This window comes from Pleuronectes platessa, chromosome 19, assembly GCF_947347685.1.
Source record: "Pleuronectes platessa chromosome 19, fPlePla1.1, whole genome shotgun sequence".
NCBI classification, from domain to species: domain Eukaryota; kingdom Metazoa; phylum Chordata; class Actinopteri; order Pleuronectiformes; family Pleuronectidae; genus Pleuronectes; species Pleuronectes platessa.
The window spans coordinates 11582445-11599250 of record NC_070644.1 but is presented as its reverse complement, the minus strand read 5'-3'; the positions used below and the strand labels follow the sequence as shown (position 1 = coordinate 11599250).

At 42.9% G+C, this 16806-nt stretch overlaps 1 protein-coding gene across 1 annotated transcript in view; it reads right to left on the bottom strand.

Moving 5' to 3' along the window:
* LOC128424966 (astrotactin-2-like) overlaps positions 1-16806 on the bottom strand; it is a 245322-nt gene that overhangs the window by 164764 nt on the left and 63752 nt on the right. Inside the window, 1 exon segment of the mRNA XM_053411420.1 lies at positions 12801-13230. Coding sequence (XP_053267395.1) covers positions 12801-13230 — 430 coding nt within the window.

Genomic DNA, 16806 nt, shown 5'->3' with positions numbered 1-16806 from the left:
AGTTGTGAATGGTCTGTATCTATATCGGGTTTATTCGACACACATTCACACACACGTTCATACAGGGCATCTATGTGCAGCACTTTCTCTGTGGGACCGGCACAACCATCAGGGACAAATTATGTTTCAGTATCTTGCCCAAGGACACTTCAGCATGCGGACGGGGAAGACTTCTGCATGCTGGAAGTCATTGCACTGAGTTGTAGCCAACGACCTTCAGGTTTAAGGACAAGCCGCTATACCCCCCCGAGGCACAGCCACCCGGGCTGGATGTTGATTCGGAGCCGGCGAATGTTGCAACTACATTTAAAGTGGCCTTTCCATTCAGCCGAATATGAGTTTACACTCTCGTAGCCATCACTGCATTACAAGGTGATTCTAGCATGCAGCATTTCCTCTCCAGGAAAACAACAACACTGTTCCTGTGTTCAACTTCCAAACAACAGCACAATACCATTGGACAAATACATCAATGGTCCCCAGGGGATGAACCCTACTTGTTTTGTTGATACAATATCCACACACTGCTTCTAAATGTCCCCATGAATGAAGGATGAAATGTTATAATATCAATAACAATCATTCCCGATGTGTCAAAAATTTTATGTAATCAATAATTTGGTTCATAATTGAAACACCTTAACTATAAAATGTATTATTGTCAAGGCCTAGCTGTCAGTGTATCCAATTTACAGTTTTAAATCATTAGGCATGTTTTGGCAACACCCAGTAAAAAGCAGGTGGGACACCAGTGACTAAATGAAATGACACATGTTTTAACAGAAACAAATGCTGTGATTTAATGCTACACTCCAACACATGCATCTTTTAACATCTGTGAGTCAGCGACGGATCTCTTCCTATTCTTAGCTTTCCCGCATGGTTGCACAACACCATTCATATTCGTAGAGGCGGACGTAGCCACAAGAGAAATGATAGGGACATTTTTGACGATCTTTGGACCCCACAAACCCCTACAGTTTTAATTTGGTCTGCAGGCGGAAAAGGAAGTGAGAGCCCGAGAAATTAAATTGCAGATGATTTCAATGTTTTATTACATTTCCTTTTATTGCTCACTTCTCTTGTATTTTTTCAACGCATGCCACCCTACACCCACATGTATAAAGGCACATATGCACACTTACTCTATATACTGTACATCTATATTCCCATGGTTTTCTCTCTATTCCTTCACAGTTTGGGGAGCAAATGAATGTGGCGAGCAGATGAGATAAATCAAGAGGAAGTGGGAATTCACCCCAGCTCTGATTCCCTGTGTGATTTATTAAATTTGCCAATGTTCCAATAGCAGCGGCCCAGCAAGGCATTCTGGGAAAGCTTTGACAGCACTGCCTCTGGAAGTGGGACAGGTACATGAGAGGAGAGTAAGAGGTTAGACAGATACACAGGAAAAGACAAAAGTGTCAGAGAAAACAAGGGATCCAGACGTGAATGGAGAGTGGCTGAGGTAGCCAAAGAGGTGGAGGCTGAGAGGAGTGTGAGCAGGAGAAGGGCAGACAATGGATGCAGCAGGGTGTAGGAGGCAAGACAAAGGAGATGATGGAAGGAGTGAGATGCAAATCAAAGTTGGGAGAAAATGTGAATATATGAAAATATGAAAGGAAGATGGATGGAGGAATAATAATGAGGAGAGAGTTGTCGCAGAAGAAAAAGTGCAAGAATGAATGTATGTGAACATAAAGTATGATGAAGAGACTACACAATAAAAAGGGGTGAATATATACATCGATGAATGCAGGTTTATACTGAAGGGGAAAGACTCCGAAAAATTGCAATAAAATAACATTATATTAATCCTAAAAATCTGCTTTACTCGTCCAATTTAAATTTTAACATTATGCTTACGAGAGGAAAAAGTGTAACAAAATGTCCTCATATCTGTGAAAATAAATACTAATGTTGGTAGCATGACAGGAACATGGAGTCTTTACTTAAATCCACAGCTGGATAATCTACTAATCCAAGTGGGGACTGTTAGATGCTTTCCCAGGCTCACAAACAAGACCAGACCTATGACAGGAGATGGGAAAGTTATGAAGGAGTCCCTGAAATGGGAGATAGCCCAAGTGTCACTTTTTTATTTTTTATTATATCGAGGAATGGAACAGCTTTTCTTCTGCTATTGTGACTGTAAAGATGGAACAAAAAGAAAAAATACATAAAATATACTGAGAATTGAAAAGACTATCAGACATCAACTCCCCTCGCCAATATCCCAACACCACCCCCTCTCTTTTCTTTGCATTAATGGAACATTTGACCCATCCCAGCAACTGCAAAGCATGTAAGATCCCATGTTTCTTTCCTGCTACCCTTTGCTTCTACTTGTATATTTTAAGGCCTCTCCTGTTTCCAGAGGAGCAAGAATAAAAAGTGCTATGTATAGCGCGGCTCTTGCCATGGGCCAGAATAAAATATGGATGCGTCTCCCCATGCCTGGGCCACTTGAACGTCACAGGCAGAGCATTGACCTCTAACAGCTCCCGACAGGCTGAAGCTTCTGAGTGACGAACAGGAATTAGCCGGGGTCGTGAGATTTTGAGAACAAGATCCAACAAATAAGCAAAGAGTAAAAGCATTTTTACCAATGTGACAATGTGCAAGACGGCGACTCTAAAATGCATTGGTGAATTATTCTCTGTGTAAATGTTTCATAAGTTACAATGGCATAGTGCCTTGCAGCCTATTCCTAACAGGAACCACCTGGAAACACCCACCATAAACCCCTCTAATTAATATTCTTCACAAGGAGAGGTAGCTGAAGGTGGTTAATAAACATAAGAACTATTCAAAAGTCTGTCAATTAGAATCTTTTCAACAAAGATGAAGAAAAAAAAAATGAAAATGCAACGCACAAGCCATGGTCTCTTTGATAAGATCTCTTAAAAATATATGAATGAGGTGGGTTTTATTTGGTCCAGAGCAATCTTGAAAGGCTCAGGGAGCAAAGATGTCAGGCTGAATCAAAAGCGAGTGAAGACATTGCTCCAGCTCATTAATGCACAACCTGAAGAACGCTGAGAAAAGGGACAGGAAGCCAAATAAGAAGAAATGAAAAAGCTTGCTCTCTCCCAGCAGCGTCCTTTTCACTCTTCTTGTAAAACAAGGCACAGATAAGCTGGTTAAAAACCAATTTGACCCGGCAACCTGCCAAAAAGGAAGAACTTCTGATACTGAAGCTGTGTGGTGTTTCTTAAGCATGTTGGTATAGATTTAGAGAGGCTGCTGATGCGTATGTAGGCATCTCCTCCGCCTGCTGCTTGCTCCCAGTTGGGAACAGACACAGTGCTACATTGCCTTTTGATCACACACTGACAAAAGCACCAAGCTTATGCCTCCTGGCTGAGGAGTCACACCACCTGCTTCGCTGGGGACGGGATCGGATTTGACAGTTTTCCTCAGCCATGGCAGGGGTCTTTCAGAAGCTCCTTACCGATGGTCAGACCTGAGGAGATTGTTTTCCTATTCTTTGTTGAGCCACCTTCCCCACACATTTTCACACGGCTGATCCCCAGGGCCGCTGACCTAATAGGACCGGCACAAAAAAAATCCAGCCAGGCTCATGGGGAACCCTTAACCGTATGACACCGAGCAGCTGCATGGGACTTTGGACATCTTAGGCAAGGTGACCCAACTGGACACAGCAGACTGGAGCTGATTCCTGACTGAAAATCATCCTCCACAGCAGCAGCATCAATGGTGTCTTCCCCCATTTTCCCTGCAGGGGCGTTGTGGGAGACATTCTTTGATTTATCTTTACTTGTGGCACCACATGTGCTGTAAAGATTGTAACCAACTGTTAAAGCGCAAAGCACATCTCGGGGACCCTGTTTTTTTTTTTTGTTGTGCTCTCCCGTGGTTTCTGTGTGGATTATGTGAACTTGGAAGTTGATTTCACCAACTCAGATCACAGAGCTTAGCTTTTCCAGGTTACTCCTCTTCCCTGACCCCATGCCCACAAACACCGATTCACTCCTGCTCCCATGCAGTCGTGCATTCTCTGTTTATCGCATCTGTAAGGATTTTTCCACCTCGAAGCACATTTTTCTAATATCATCAAACAAGACGGGCTCAACCTAGATGAGGTTGTCAGAGTCATTAATAGCTCTTCCACCAACATTTCATATTCTATAGCTCAAGTCAGATATAAAAACTTAAAACCCTCTCTGCCTTTGTAAAGAAGTTAAGGAACCTCTTAAGAGACACTGCAGGAAGGAAGTAGAGTCATACGACTGAAACACTTTCTCCCCTGGCTCTAATTTGATGGCAATCAGCATACAACCAAAGAAGCAGTGAACACCTTATTCTCAAATTAGATTGCAAAATAAGATCAGAGTCCCAGAAAGAGTTTTGAAATGATTAACCCTGTTCAATTCCCCGACTTGGCAACCAGTCGAATACACCCCAGAGAGATGTAATTTCCACTTTACTTTAGGAAAAGAAAAGGGGAGATTCAGCAGCAGTCCAAGGGTCTTATTTTACAACCAGCACAAAGTGGGGAAAAGAGCGAGTTTTTTTTTTTGGTTTCAGATTAACAAGGGGGTCGTTCTTGTGTCCATGGTCTTAAAATCTGGTCTGGTCAGAGGCATACATTCAAATCCGGGAACTATTACCTCAGCCAAGAAGCATTGTTTCCACTATCCGGCTAATTCACCTTTATAATAGCAGCCCAGCAATGGGCAGGATCATGTGAATGTTACTGAGAATGGGGGATGGCCCCCTCATTGATGTATTGCCTGTAATGCCCAAACCCACCCATTATTAATTGAGAGACTAAGTACATCCCTTTTAAACCATGTGTCAGCCCAGTGGCCCTTCTCTCTGCTGTTTATCTAGCAGAAGTGGATTTGGGCACACATCCTGTGCGCTTCAGATCAAGCGATCAAATTGTTAAAATACGGCCCGGAGCTTGATCTGGACTCTTTCGACATTAACCCATTTCAGTGAAAGTGTTCTGTCAACCCTGGAGTGCACTGTGGCACTTTCAACAATTTCCACATGTCCTTCTGACTGTATAACCACTAGGTTTTGAAAAGCAGAACTATAGATGGTGGTTGGTACAGATTTTCTAGCCATTATTATTTACTTTCAGACCAGTTGTCATGCCATCTAAGAATTGTAAATAAGTCATCTTTACATGTGTTCGTCATACAGACCAATGAAATCGTTGACTGACTGATCGAGCTATGGTCAACAATGATGTACTGATTTTAGCCAACACTATTTAAATATATTTTCTGTAAGGCTTAGATATAATAATATGCTCCTCTATTATGTGGGGTACCACAGGGGTCTATTTTGGATCCCCTTTGATTTACCATTTACATGCAACCATAGGAGCAGGGCTATTACTTTCCTTCGCTACATGGAAAACAACTATATGACATATGGTTGATACATCCTTTACTATAAAATAAATAAATACTCATACGGTATTATTACCTGCTTCATTTAAATAAATAATTGAGTGATATATGCAATAATCCATATAAACTGCTCAAGATATTCCGGCAGAGCCCTACTAAAAAAGTAGAGTCATAACTAAACTTCTACCTTTTCATAATTTCTTCATGTCACATAATTATTACATTTTTACAAGGTTTAATGAATTTATGACTGCAATTTGCTTTTATAATGCAATTGGCACTTTATGACACTTCAAAGTTTTACGCAGTGATTGCACACTGAGACACTAATGACTGTTGTCATGGCAAAATATGTAAAACTTCTGACAGACAATTAATATGACTAATTATTTCCAGTGTTGCTAAGGAATTTCCGGCACATGTAGGAGCTGAGATGAAGCAGAAAAGACATTATACAAATATAATTACACTACGGTGCCAATTTATCACACCCCCAGATAATTCATCACACACAGAAACGAAGTGATTAATGTAATGAGATGCGAGCAACAGCTTTTTTTACCCCAAGAATTTCATATTGACCAAAACAAAGACTGAGGAGAAGAGCAGGTATCACCGGTTTCTCTTGTGAAAAAGCACAAAACCCCAGTTTATTCATACAAGTTAAAAGCACAAATGTAACACAGGCTAGTGTGTTGTAACTTATTTCAGCTGTATTCATTGTAAGAAGTGGGTGTCGTCATAAGTTGCTGTGTTCCATAACAAGTGAAGTGTCTGGAAGCTATACACTCTTATACCTTGTCTATGGATGGAGGATTCTGTCTGGTGGCCCTGTAGATTTATAATGGTGTAACGTGGTCTGTTCAAAAGTCGTTTGTGGGTTAATGGACTGTTGTATTAAATATCTGAATTAAATTCTGTTTGAGTTTACATCAGTTTTTGTGAAACACAAACAATAAATGAAACATTAAATCATCCTGTTTTAGTAACAACTAAATTAAAGGAAGTTGTGCTGCATATTAGCCAGTTTTTACTCGATGTTTTACTGCTCTGACATAAAATATCTGCACTAAATGTTTAAAGACACGGTCTATGCGAGCAGTTTAAATAAGGAGCATAATCATTTTAATGAAGAGTCTTTAAAATGGTGGGAGTACAGCAGGACGGAGGGATATATTGACCATAACATGTGAGTGCTGAGGCCAAACCACATTTCAAAACAGCCTCATAAAGATGCTTCATGAGTTGGTATAAAATCGACCCACATATATTGATCTAGCGTGGCCCTGGTTCTTACAAGCCCATTTCTACAGGCATGTCCTGGGTTTTATTTCTTTGACAAAGGCCGCACAGTGTCAGAGGACTGAAGCTTCATTTTTCAGCGAGTTGCTATACCGGGGACTCGATGGCTGCTAGTTCCTCCCACCGGCCTCATATTTTACTCACATCTCCTCCGCTCTAAATTATGTCATTAGTTGCCGTAGTGTGCACGGAGGGGTTTGCTCATTTTGTGCTCCTTTGAAACTTCCCCCCGAAAAACACAATGCACTGGAGATTGCCAAGGCTGTGATTGATGGAACTGACACCGGCTGTTTCCACACCGGGGTGGGCAGAGAGCACAGGCATTTTATGATGCATCGCTTAAAAAAGCAAGGGGGAAAAAAAAGTTTGGATTTATTGTATTGGCTTATTACTTAAAAATAGAGCCCACAAGCTTGAATCGTGGCTATTCATTCCTATTGGTGCCCACCAATGTTCTGCGTCGTTTTATAATCTTAATCATCTCACCTACTTGCCGTAACTGACAGCACACAAGGATAGGGCCAAAGGAAGATCGGGGAAGTCTTCGGTAATGAACGCCCATCTATTTATCAGGGGGGGGGGGGGGGGGGGGGGGGGGTATGAGGGGTGCTAGAGTGACAAGTCTGATTCGGTATTAATCAAAACATTACCCTGGGCTAGCTTGCCCGTGCCAAACTGGCAGCTATTCCTCATCAATGATGTCACATTAGCGATCTGAAGCCTGACACTGGATTATTACTCTCGTCCTGAGTTCAATTAGAGCTCGGTAAACACTCGATAAGCTTGGTAATGACTCTGGTCTTGCGGATGATGAAACAGTACTTTTTTTTTTATCCCCCCCCCCCCCCCCCTCCCCTCCTTTCAGATGCCGGTTAATTTCTCATGTGAGTAAACCTCCCGTAATGAAAGATTTCTCTGCCTTCACTGGAGAGACCATTACCACTTTATATCTAAAATACTCCTGACCCTGTTGGCCAGGCTTTCCCCACAGTTCTGACTACAAAACACATACACAGAGCTTGGTAGGCAGATGATTCAACCCCACCGTGGCCTCACTCTCCCAAGGGGCCCTGATTAAGGCTCGGATGATATAAAAAAGTATCACGACTGACAGGCCACATCATTGGTTTTCTGCTTTTTACACTGAATTCTTATATCACTTTCCCAATTGTTCCTTCTCCTCTGCTACAATAAGAGGGCGGGAAGAGAAGCAAACAATATGCTGATTCACTGCAGTTGCAGGAGTCTGGAGGGAAAAGTGAGCTTTTTGTTTTCGCTTGTAGGGAGTGGCTCCACAGAGGGCGAGGAGGTTTTAATATCCACGGGAGTGGCTGGGGATCTTTGTCAAACTCCATGCCTCTCTTTTGTTTATTTTTATGCAATATTTAGTTAACAGTTTACTTCTTCAGAGTTGTAAAATCTGTGCGTCTTACGGCAGATTCTCTGCGGGCTACACGTGGCGCCCGGGGCTTTATCCGTGTTAACCATATAAAATAAATACCCAGTAATTGTGTACAGCAGTCTGTTCAAACAACATCATTTCACTGAGAGGAATAAGAGGCACAACTGGAAGGCGTCTTCATGTTATTGAAAAACTACAGCAGGAACTTTAATTTCTGGAAAGAGTATTTATTTTCCTCCATTAACTATAGTCGAATGCATTTAGATATGCATATTAATGTCCACATTCAGTCCTTGGTAAGTTCATTTGACTAAATATAAAGAGCTGCTTGTCCTTCACTGTCTCTGAAATTAATTGAGGCTTAGATTAAATATTACGTTTTCAACAATGTTCGCTTGCTCATATTAAAAGTCGAACAAACTGCAGTGACCTCCTGCCCAAGTTATCTTTCCGTAGCTTTAACTTGATGTTATTTTTTCACTAAGTAAAGCATTGAATTCAATCAGTGAATGTGACCTTGTGTCCTGCTCTTTTTCCATCATGTGGTATAAATAAGTGGGAAACAAACAGCAGCAGCAAAAACATTATTGTCAGTAGTCATGGATGGATTCAACAGAGCTGACGAAAATTATTCTCCATCGGTATTGGATGCGAGAATCCAAGGACACCCTCAGCAGCACTGTGTTGGCAGAGCTGTGGTGTGAAGTGATACTCCAATCACATCTTAAGGAGTTGTTCTTCTTGTATTATGTTTGCTTGCACTACAGAAAATAACGATATTCTCTGAATCGAGTCATTGCAATTTTCGGCTCAATCTCTCCGCACATTGTGGACGCCTCAGTACAAAGATTGTAAATATATATCTATGTGGTTGTTTGGTCTCTACGAGCAGCAAACAAATTCGAAATAAGAAACTAAATCTAAGCGACTGGTACGGCCAGGATTCAGTCACAAGGATGGCAGCCGGGGAATATATGATATGGGCTTTTTTTATTTTTATAGTTGACAGCTTTGCCACAACACGTTTTGTCCTCCACAGACACACATCCAGCCTGATACCCGGGGTAATTTCATCCAAGAAGGAGGCTGTTGTTGACCATCCCGAATAAAGCATTAGCGACAATAGCTGTACATTACCCTCTGCAATTAGGTCTGGTCCCCGCCGCTGTGGCTCCATTCCACCAAAATGTTCTCTGCAGTGATTTGGTCTGTGGTTTATAGGCCAATGTTTTTTTTAATTTTTTGTAATAAATATGATTAAATTGATTAACACTTTTATTTGTAGTTATAAATTAAGGTTCAATTACATCTATTGAATTTGCACAGCTCTACGTGGAGAAGACTGTGAAGCTTGTAAACCAATTTCCATTGCCCAATCTATAAAATTGTTCCACAACTTGAGTATGGAAAATGCATTTTGTACTATCTGAAAACTGGCTGATCTCTGGTGAACGCTGCAGTTATCTCGATTTGATAAGATAGAGGCAAGGGTACATTGCTCGAGGTCTATGGGGAGAGAAAGCACCTTATTTTCAAAACGTTTTAAAGCTGCGGGACACGAGGAAATAAAGAATGAACTTAATTATTGATGAGACGGTGGCTACCTTCGTGCTGCATATTCAGCGTTCATTCGCTTGCCTTGCCTTAAACGACTCTTCCAGGCCTTAGGACACGTAATGCAGGAGCATCCACGTGCGGGAAGTTGCTGAGAGATTTCTTATATTCTGGTTCCAGCTTCACACCCAGGTTTATAACAGAGTTTGGACCTGTGATCGAGGCGTCCCTTTGATTTGATTTGATCTCTACACACGTACTTTAACAGCGGGGGATGATGTGTGCTGCTCTGTGCCGTAAACTGAGAAGCAGAGGTAGGCGTGATGATGGCGGTCTGATAGCGATAAGCAGTCCCCGAATGCTCGTCGCAGGACAAAATTCCTTTCCTTCCAAGGCTGATTTACAGTGTCCGGGCTGCACGGCGCATCCCCCAAAGCCGTGGGAATCCAGCTAAATAATGAAATTGACAGGTCTCATTTGTTTGGTTGTCCGTGTAACCAAAGCCAATGCCACGCACAGCCCTGCGAGGCATATCCATAATCCCTGGGGATAACACCATTGAGTTCGCCTGAATGAGGTTATCTGTCAGCAAGGACAGACAGATAAAGGCGGGCTGGTATTTCGGAGACGTCCGGGATGCCAGGCACTGGACAAGTGGGACAGAAGTTAATCGCCTCCTATTCAAATGTCACCACTTTAGGCAGAGTACAGATGGGTGCGCGGCGGCATCCAATTAAATGGTGTGTGTGCCGGGCTGTTTGAAAAGTTCCCTGTTTATGAGGTAAATAGACGGATGTGTCATGAACCGGTTTTTATTCGGAAGGAAAAGAAATGACCAGTTGACACATTAATTAGCCACTTGCACACAGAGTAAGAGTCCAGCTGTGATACCTTGGATTGGGAGTCATACTTCCTCCACTGCATAAAGTTTAACCTTAAAGATAATTGTGAGGATATTAAGGAATAAAGCTGGAACCCAGATTGAGCTCTTGGAAAGAGCACAGCTAAAAAAGGCACTGGATTCAAGATCAGAATTCATTGACAGTAAAACTTTAAATATGAGAGAGAAACTCTGCTTCAGTCTGTCGCCTGCAGCTCTATCTGCCCACTGAATGAGTCTTTTGCAGCACTGAGCAGCCATGACCACGGCTATTAGCAACACCATTAGCTTAGATGGTGGTAGCCTTTCTGCAGGCTGCATTAAAAACTGTTTAAGTTGCAGACTAGATCCTGATTTACATAAAATTTTGAAAAGAAACCCCCCCCTTTAATTTAGCTTGGTGAATATGTCATGAACATTTATCAACAGGTATGAACACTAGAGCTTTATGAAAAATGCTGTGAAGTATATACATTTAAAATGTCTCTACTTTCGAAATGTGTTTGAATGATTCTCAACATCACTGATCCATTCAATATTGGTCATGTTGTAATCATAATGGAAAGACAACAAATCAAACATTTTTCGTTAATTGTGGGTTTGCTAAAACACAACAGAAACTCAAAGAAATGATAATTTACCTGTAGGATCAGTGAGTGTAGGGCAGGCCGCTGCACAAACTGTGGAGATTATTCATGCTGCTTGTACCTGCAGTGAATCTGTTTGCATGTCTGAGTGAGAAAATCCAAGGTGTGAGCATGAGCGTGTAAATGAGGAAAACTGTTTTGTGAAATTCAATTAAAGTTAGCTCTTTTTTTTTTTTGTCGTTATCAGCTATAGTTGGGGGTCTGAGGCGTATGTCGCTTCTATAAACAGATTCTGAATGTGAATATGCAGAATCTGTAGGCGGAGTTCAAAACCTTATGGTTTCTGTTTCTAGTTTGACCAATCACGTCTGAGCAGGGTTTGGTTGCCAGCAGGTAAACAGTCTGTGTGAAGAGAAAGAAATGGATCGGCCATCTGCTTTTGTATTTATCTGGATTCATACGCAGGTGACTGTAGAGATGAGCCAAAATATCATCCCAGCTTAAAAAATCTAAAGGAAGTATAGGTTGTTGCCCCTTGAGGCTTAAACATGTCCAGTTCAAGTAAAGACCATCACCCTTCATCTAAAACATAAATCAACAATGTACTCAAGACAAAGTGGAGTAAATGTTGCCGTTGTAAAATGAAACTTGATCAGAGCATTGATCTGTTCTCAGTTAGAAGGATACACATGCAGCCACAAACACTTTGAGAACATGCAGTGATTTAGAGAGATAAATACGATGTGAGCAAGAGGGCTTTCCCACAAACATAATGCATAATTCACTATGACATGAATAACCAGGGCAACTTCCAACCCAGTCAGCAGCCGTCAATTATTCAAGTCCAACTTTGCAGAAGAGCACCGCGGGTTCAACAGGATATGATACCACCGAACGCCTCTATGCCTCAAAACAAAATCAAATCTTCAGCGAGGATATTTATGAAGGGTTGATTGTTTTATATCGGTACGATCCTTTTTTTTTTTTTTGTCCTTTCCTTGAAGAGGAGACTACAGACTATGTTTAAAACAAAAAGGTTCAGCACTGACACCCTCTCAGCATCTAATCACCTGGACCGATGGCCCCGGTCACTTGACCTTTACATGCTACATTAAATTACCCGGCACAGCATTACATTACTGTTTGAGCGGGGCAGCGGTGAAGAGGCAGTGGATGGGACAGAGTGTGGCTTCAGATGGAAGAAAAGTTCGCACTTAATAAAAGTATATTCAGCGGTCTATTAGACGCCGATGACTCACGGGAAAACAGGACTCTTATCGTTATCAGTGTGAAGCGATGACATGAGTCATGCGAAGCTGCTCACTTCTGACAAAAATGGAAGCGGGTTGGCTGTACAGCCGAGAACACACGGGTGGGCCGGGCAGAGCCAAAGTGAACTGTCCAGGCCGGGCCATCTGGGGAGCTGGCACCGAGCGCCCGGGCGGATGTACAAATCACGCATGCAAAAGCAGGAGAACCACCACAGAGCACAACAGATTTTTCTCTGACAACTCACATTATCGGGAGTTTTTATGCAGCTCATGCATGACAGAGAGACAGCCAGCATCGTGCAGTTAATCTCACTGCTATATGTATAATTAATCCCCACTGTATGCATATGGTGTTTGAATTTCCATCAAAACAAATAGTTTTTTCCGAAGGGAAATGAATTCAGATGATTAACCCACCTCGTTTGTCAAAATTATGCTTAAACCCGTCCTCCTTGCACATGGTGTCTGTGTGTCCCCCGATGCCGATGTTCACTCCGTAGTCCTCCTGCAGCTTCCCGTCGCTCAGCTTGTTGTGGAGCTGGTTCGGCGTGGAGTTCAGCGAGTGTCCTCCCTGCTCGTCCTCGTCGCAGTCGTAGTCGTCCAGGATGGGGGTCTCGCGGATGGGCATACCGATGACAGAGCTGCCGTGCTGGTGAGCGCTCCGGGAGCCCCGGTAGCTGTCGCGGCCCTGCGGCCCGAGCAGGACGGAGGGGATGTAGTGGATCTCGTGAGTGGCCTCGGTGCTGGCGCTCTTCTGGGGGATGCGGCGCCGCTTGCACCAGCGGTGGCGGGTGTACAGCACGAGGGTGAAGAGGAGGATCAGGAGCAGCAGCGCGATCAGGCCTCCCTGGATGGAGAAATCAAAAAAAAACAAATAGAAAGACAGCATGAGGGAAGAGCTGGAGGACAACTCCGATAATCACACTTAATTGTTAATCACTACATTTCACATGGCGCACGACAATAAGACAATATAATACAAAGAGGGCTTTACCTCTAACAAGAACAATTACAATCACTGCTCCAGTGGCAATTATATGAGACTGAATGACGATTGGCACCATTTGCTCGCTATTAAAGAGGTCTGGCAATTAGCGCTTGAATGTGTGAGTTCTTAAAGCAACAAAAGACCAAATGGTTTGTGCCAAAACTACAGAACAAGTGAATTGGTCACAAAATGCAGCAAATAAGAATTTAGAAAAGAAACAATAACTTTACAAACTCAAGACACTGCAGAGCGAAGTCAGAAACAAGCATATGTCAAACCATCTCTAGAGGTGAGATAAACACTAACCGGTCTGATGCACAAAATAATCCAAGCGTGCACCAGTGTTATGAATGATGAGTCATCCTTTTTTTTTGGTGCGGATTTCTCAAGGCTCAAAAAAGACAAAGAAAGGTGATGAGGTTTTAAAACTCTTCTGGAAAAGAGATAAATGAAACGGGGCACGCCGGTAACAATGGTGACTTTAGCAAATAATTAGAAGGTAGGAAGGATATGGACACGCAAATACACTCATGCACAATAAAACTGCTGTGTAGGGCATTGCATTTTTGTAGTGCTCAAAATCAGCACTTTGTTTGCTCCTTGTGCACTTTCTGCAGTCGCACACGTGGTCAGCATGTGAATACAGGGCTCACTTAAACACGCACGCAAGATATACCAGCGGCACTGTGTGATCTAACGCAACAACACCATAATGTGCAAACTAAAAAATGACCCCAAAGATGAAGCACTATAATTTGACATCACGCATCACTCCCCAGACAATTTGACATCACTCCCCAGTTAATAGAAGGGACAGTGCTGCATCGAGCTGCCTCCACACACACACACACACACACACACACACACACACACACACACACACACACACACACACACACACACACACACACACACACACACACACACACACACACACACACACACACACACACACACACACACACACACACACACACACACACACAATGTACAGCTATCTAAGTGAGGACACTCGTTGGCATAATTCATTCCCTAGCCCCTTACCCTCCAAATTAAATGCCTAAGCCTAAACCTCAATCTAAACCTAACCCTAAAACCAAGTCTTAACCAGAAGACAGTCCATCAAAGGGAGATCACAAAGTGAGGGCCGGCCAAAAGGACCTCACTTTCCCAAAATGTCCTCACTCCATTGGTTTTAGACCCAAACTGGTCCTCACAAAGATAGCTGTACAATAACTTACAAACACACAGTCACACACATACACACACATTTTGCCTTCTGTCCTTTCCAAGCTCTTCCTCTCTGTCCTGTAAATTCAGCCAGGAGCATCCCATTTCATTCAATGTCACCATAACAGAAACATCAAACACCCTGCCATATACATGCTGTGGCTGGATGATGAACTGAATCAATGCGCCCAGACAGAACGGAGGAGAGAAAGTGGAGGCATGACTCATTCTTTGATTTTTCATAACGGCGTCCAATAGGTGAGACGGGGCGTTCGATTCGGAGAAGACGTGGCAACCTAGGAGCGATGCAACCGCGGCTGTCAATCAGAAATCGTGGCGTCAGCAACTTCTGCAAGCACATATTTAAAGAGGTGGCTATATTCACGAAAATCACACACGTGCACGAAACCCACGCACAGAACTCCGCCAGGGGAGCGTGAACACCGGGACTGCACGCAAACTGAATCACGACAGAATAATAAATAAAAACCACAAGGGGTCATTCATCAGAGCATTTAAAATTCCATCTTCATGAGGAAAAACAAACCCCCTTCAAATTATAACTCATGCACTGCCGGGTGTCCATAAATCAAACAATGCTGAGGGGAGAGGCGGCACAGAGAGGAGTAGTGCCGTGGACCAACTTGTTCATTAATCTCCAGTGGGATGGCAGCTTTGCAGAAATGCAGTCCCACAGAAAACTCCCCTCAGCCCCGTCACTTCCACATTGATTCCCCCTGAAGAACAGCAAACACACACACCGAGGCTTATCTTTGATTTGAGCGGCGGAGTGATAACGTGGTGACGTGGCACGGATCTGCAGAGCCACTGAAAAAACTGGGATGGATTGAAACGCAGAGGAAAAATATAAAAGTGTTGAAATCTCAATTTTAACACTATATCTTAGCTATCTCAGCTAAAACATAGGGAATAGTTTGACGTCTTATTCACCTCATCAGTTTATTGTGACAGGAAATGAGAGAAGACATTGTTCCTGCGTCCTTGATATTTCCAGAAATACACCTTTTTCTCTCAAGCTATACTTGATGCTTGAAACCTTACTTGCTCTCCTTACATTTCAATTTAAACGCTGCACACTCGCACGTACAATTACAGTCGTCGCAGGACTTTGCAAAGTGCAATCACTCCCGCTAAGAGGCCCCCACACGTCAGCTCCTGTCTTTTCAATTCTCTGTTAATTAAGCTCCGTCTCTGCCACATCAGTGTCCCTAAGAGTTTATCTTTCATCTGCATTTCCTCCTCCTAAGTCATGTCTCTCGAACGTCCCCTCCCGTGTCGTCTCGCAGTGTTTTTCCTCCGCTCTCTTCAGCGCTCTCGCTCTTTGTTCTCTCCCTCTCTCTCCCTCTCCATTTCAGTGCGTCCCTCCATCTCCGCTCCCCCCTCTTCGTGTTTGATCACATCTTTCTTCCACTCTTCACCACAACAGCCGTATAAATTCACAGTGGCAGATGTAGCCGTGAGGGAAAATGGGTTTTTCTGTTCATCTTCAGACCCAACAAATCCCTGCTGCTTTAGTCCTAAGTGACTTCGCGGGGAGGAAAGTGGCTGGAATCCCCATAATTCCTCTCTTTTCTGTAGTACGGGTGTACTTCACTCTGGGATAATTTTTTGTACTTTGCGTTTCCCGGTTTTTCCCCCCAATAATGCTCCCATTTCCCTCCTGAACCACTTTGCATGGTGCTTTTACTTTTCTACCTCTATACTCTTCTGCTATTAGCTCTCTCCTTTACATGCACCATATTGTCCCTGGAGACCCCCCCCCCCCCCCCCCCCATCTCTGCTCAGGCCCACGCTGCCCCTTTCTTTTCATTTTCTTTTTCAAGGCTCGCTTGTACCATTGTATCCCTTTTTAAGAACCTATTAGCCCTTTCTTTTATAAGTTGAATAAAGTACCAATTACTGATTTTTTTTTTTTTTTTTCAATACAAGTAATTCAGTAATCGTATTCAAAATACCAGAGGCTTGTACATTCTGATTGTGGCAGTGCAGCCATAGCAGACCGAAGAAAAATGCCTTCCTCTATTTTTCAAAGCTTACTTTTCTTAACATATAGGATACAGAAGATAACGTGACCTTCACTTGTATGTCACCTCTTGAAGTCACGTAATATGTTGTCACTCAGGTTTGTCTTGAAAGATATACGGTCGACATTTAATTCATGTAGCGACATCTTGACTGTGTTTG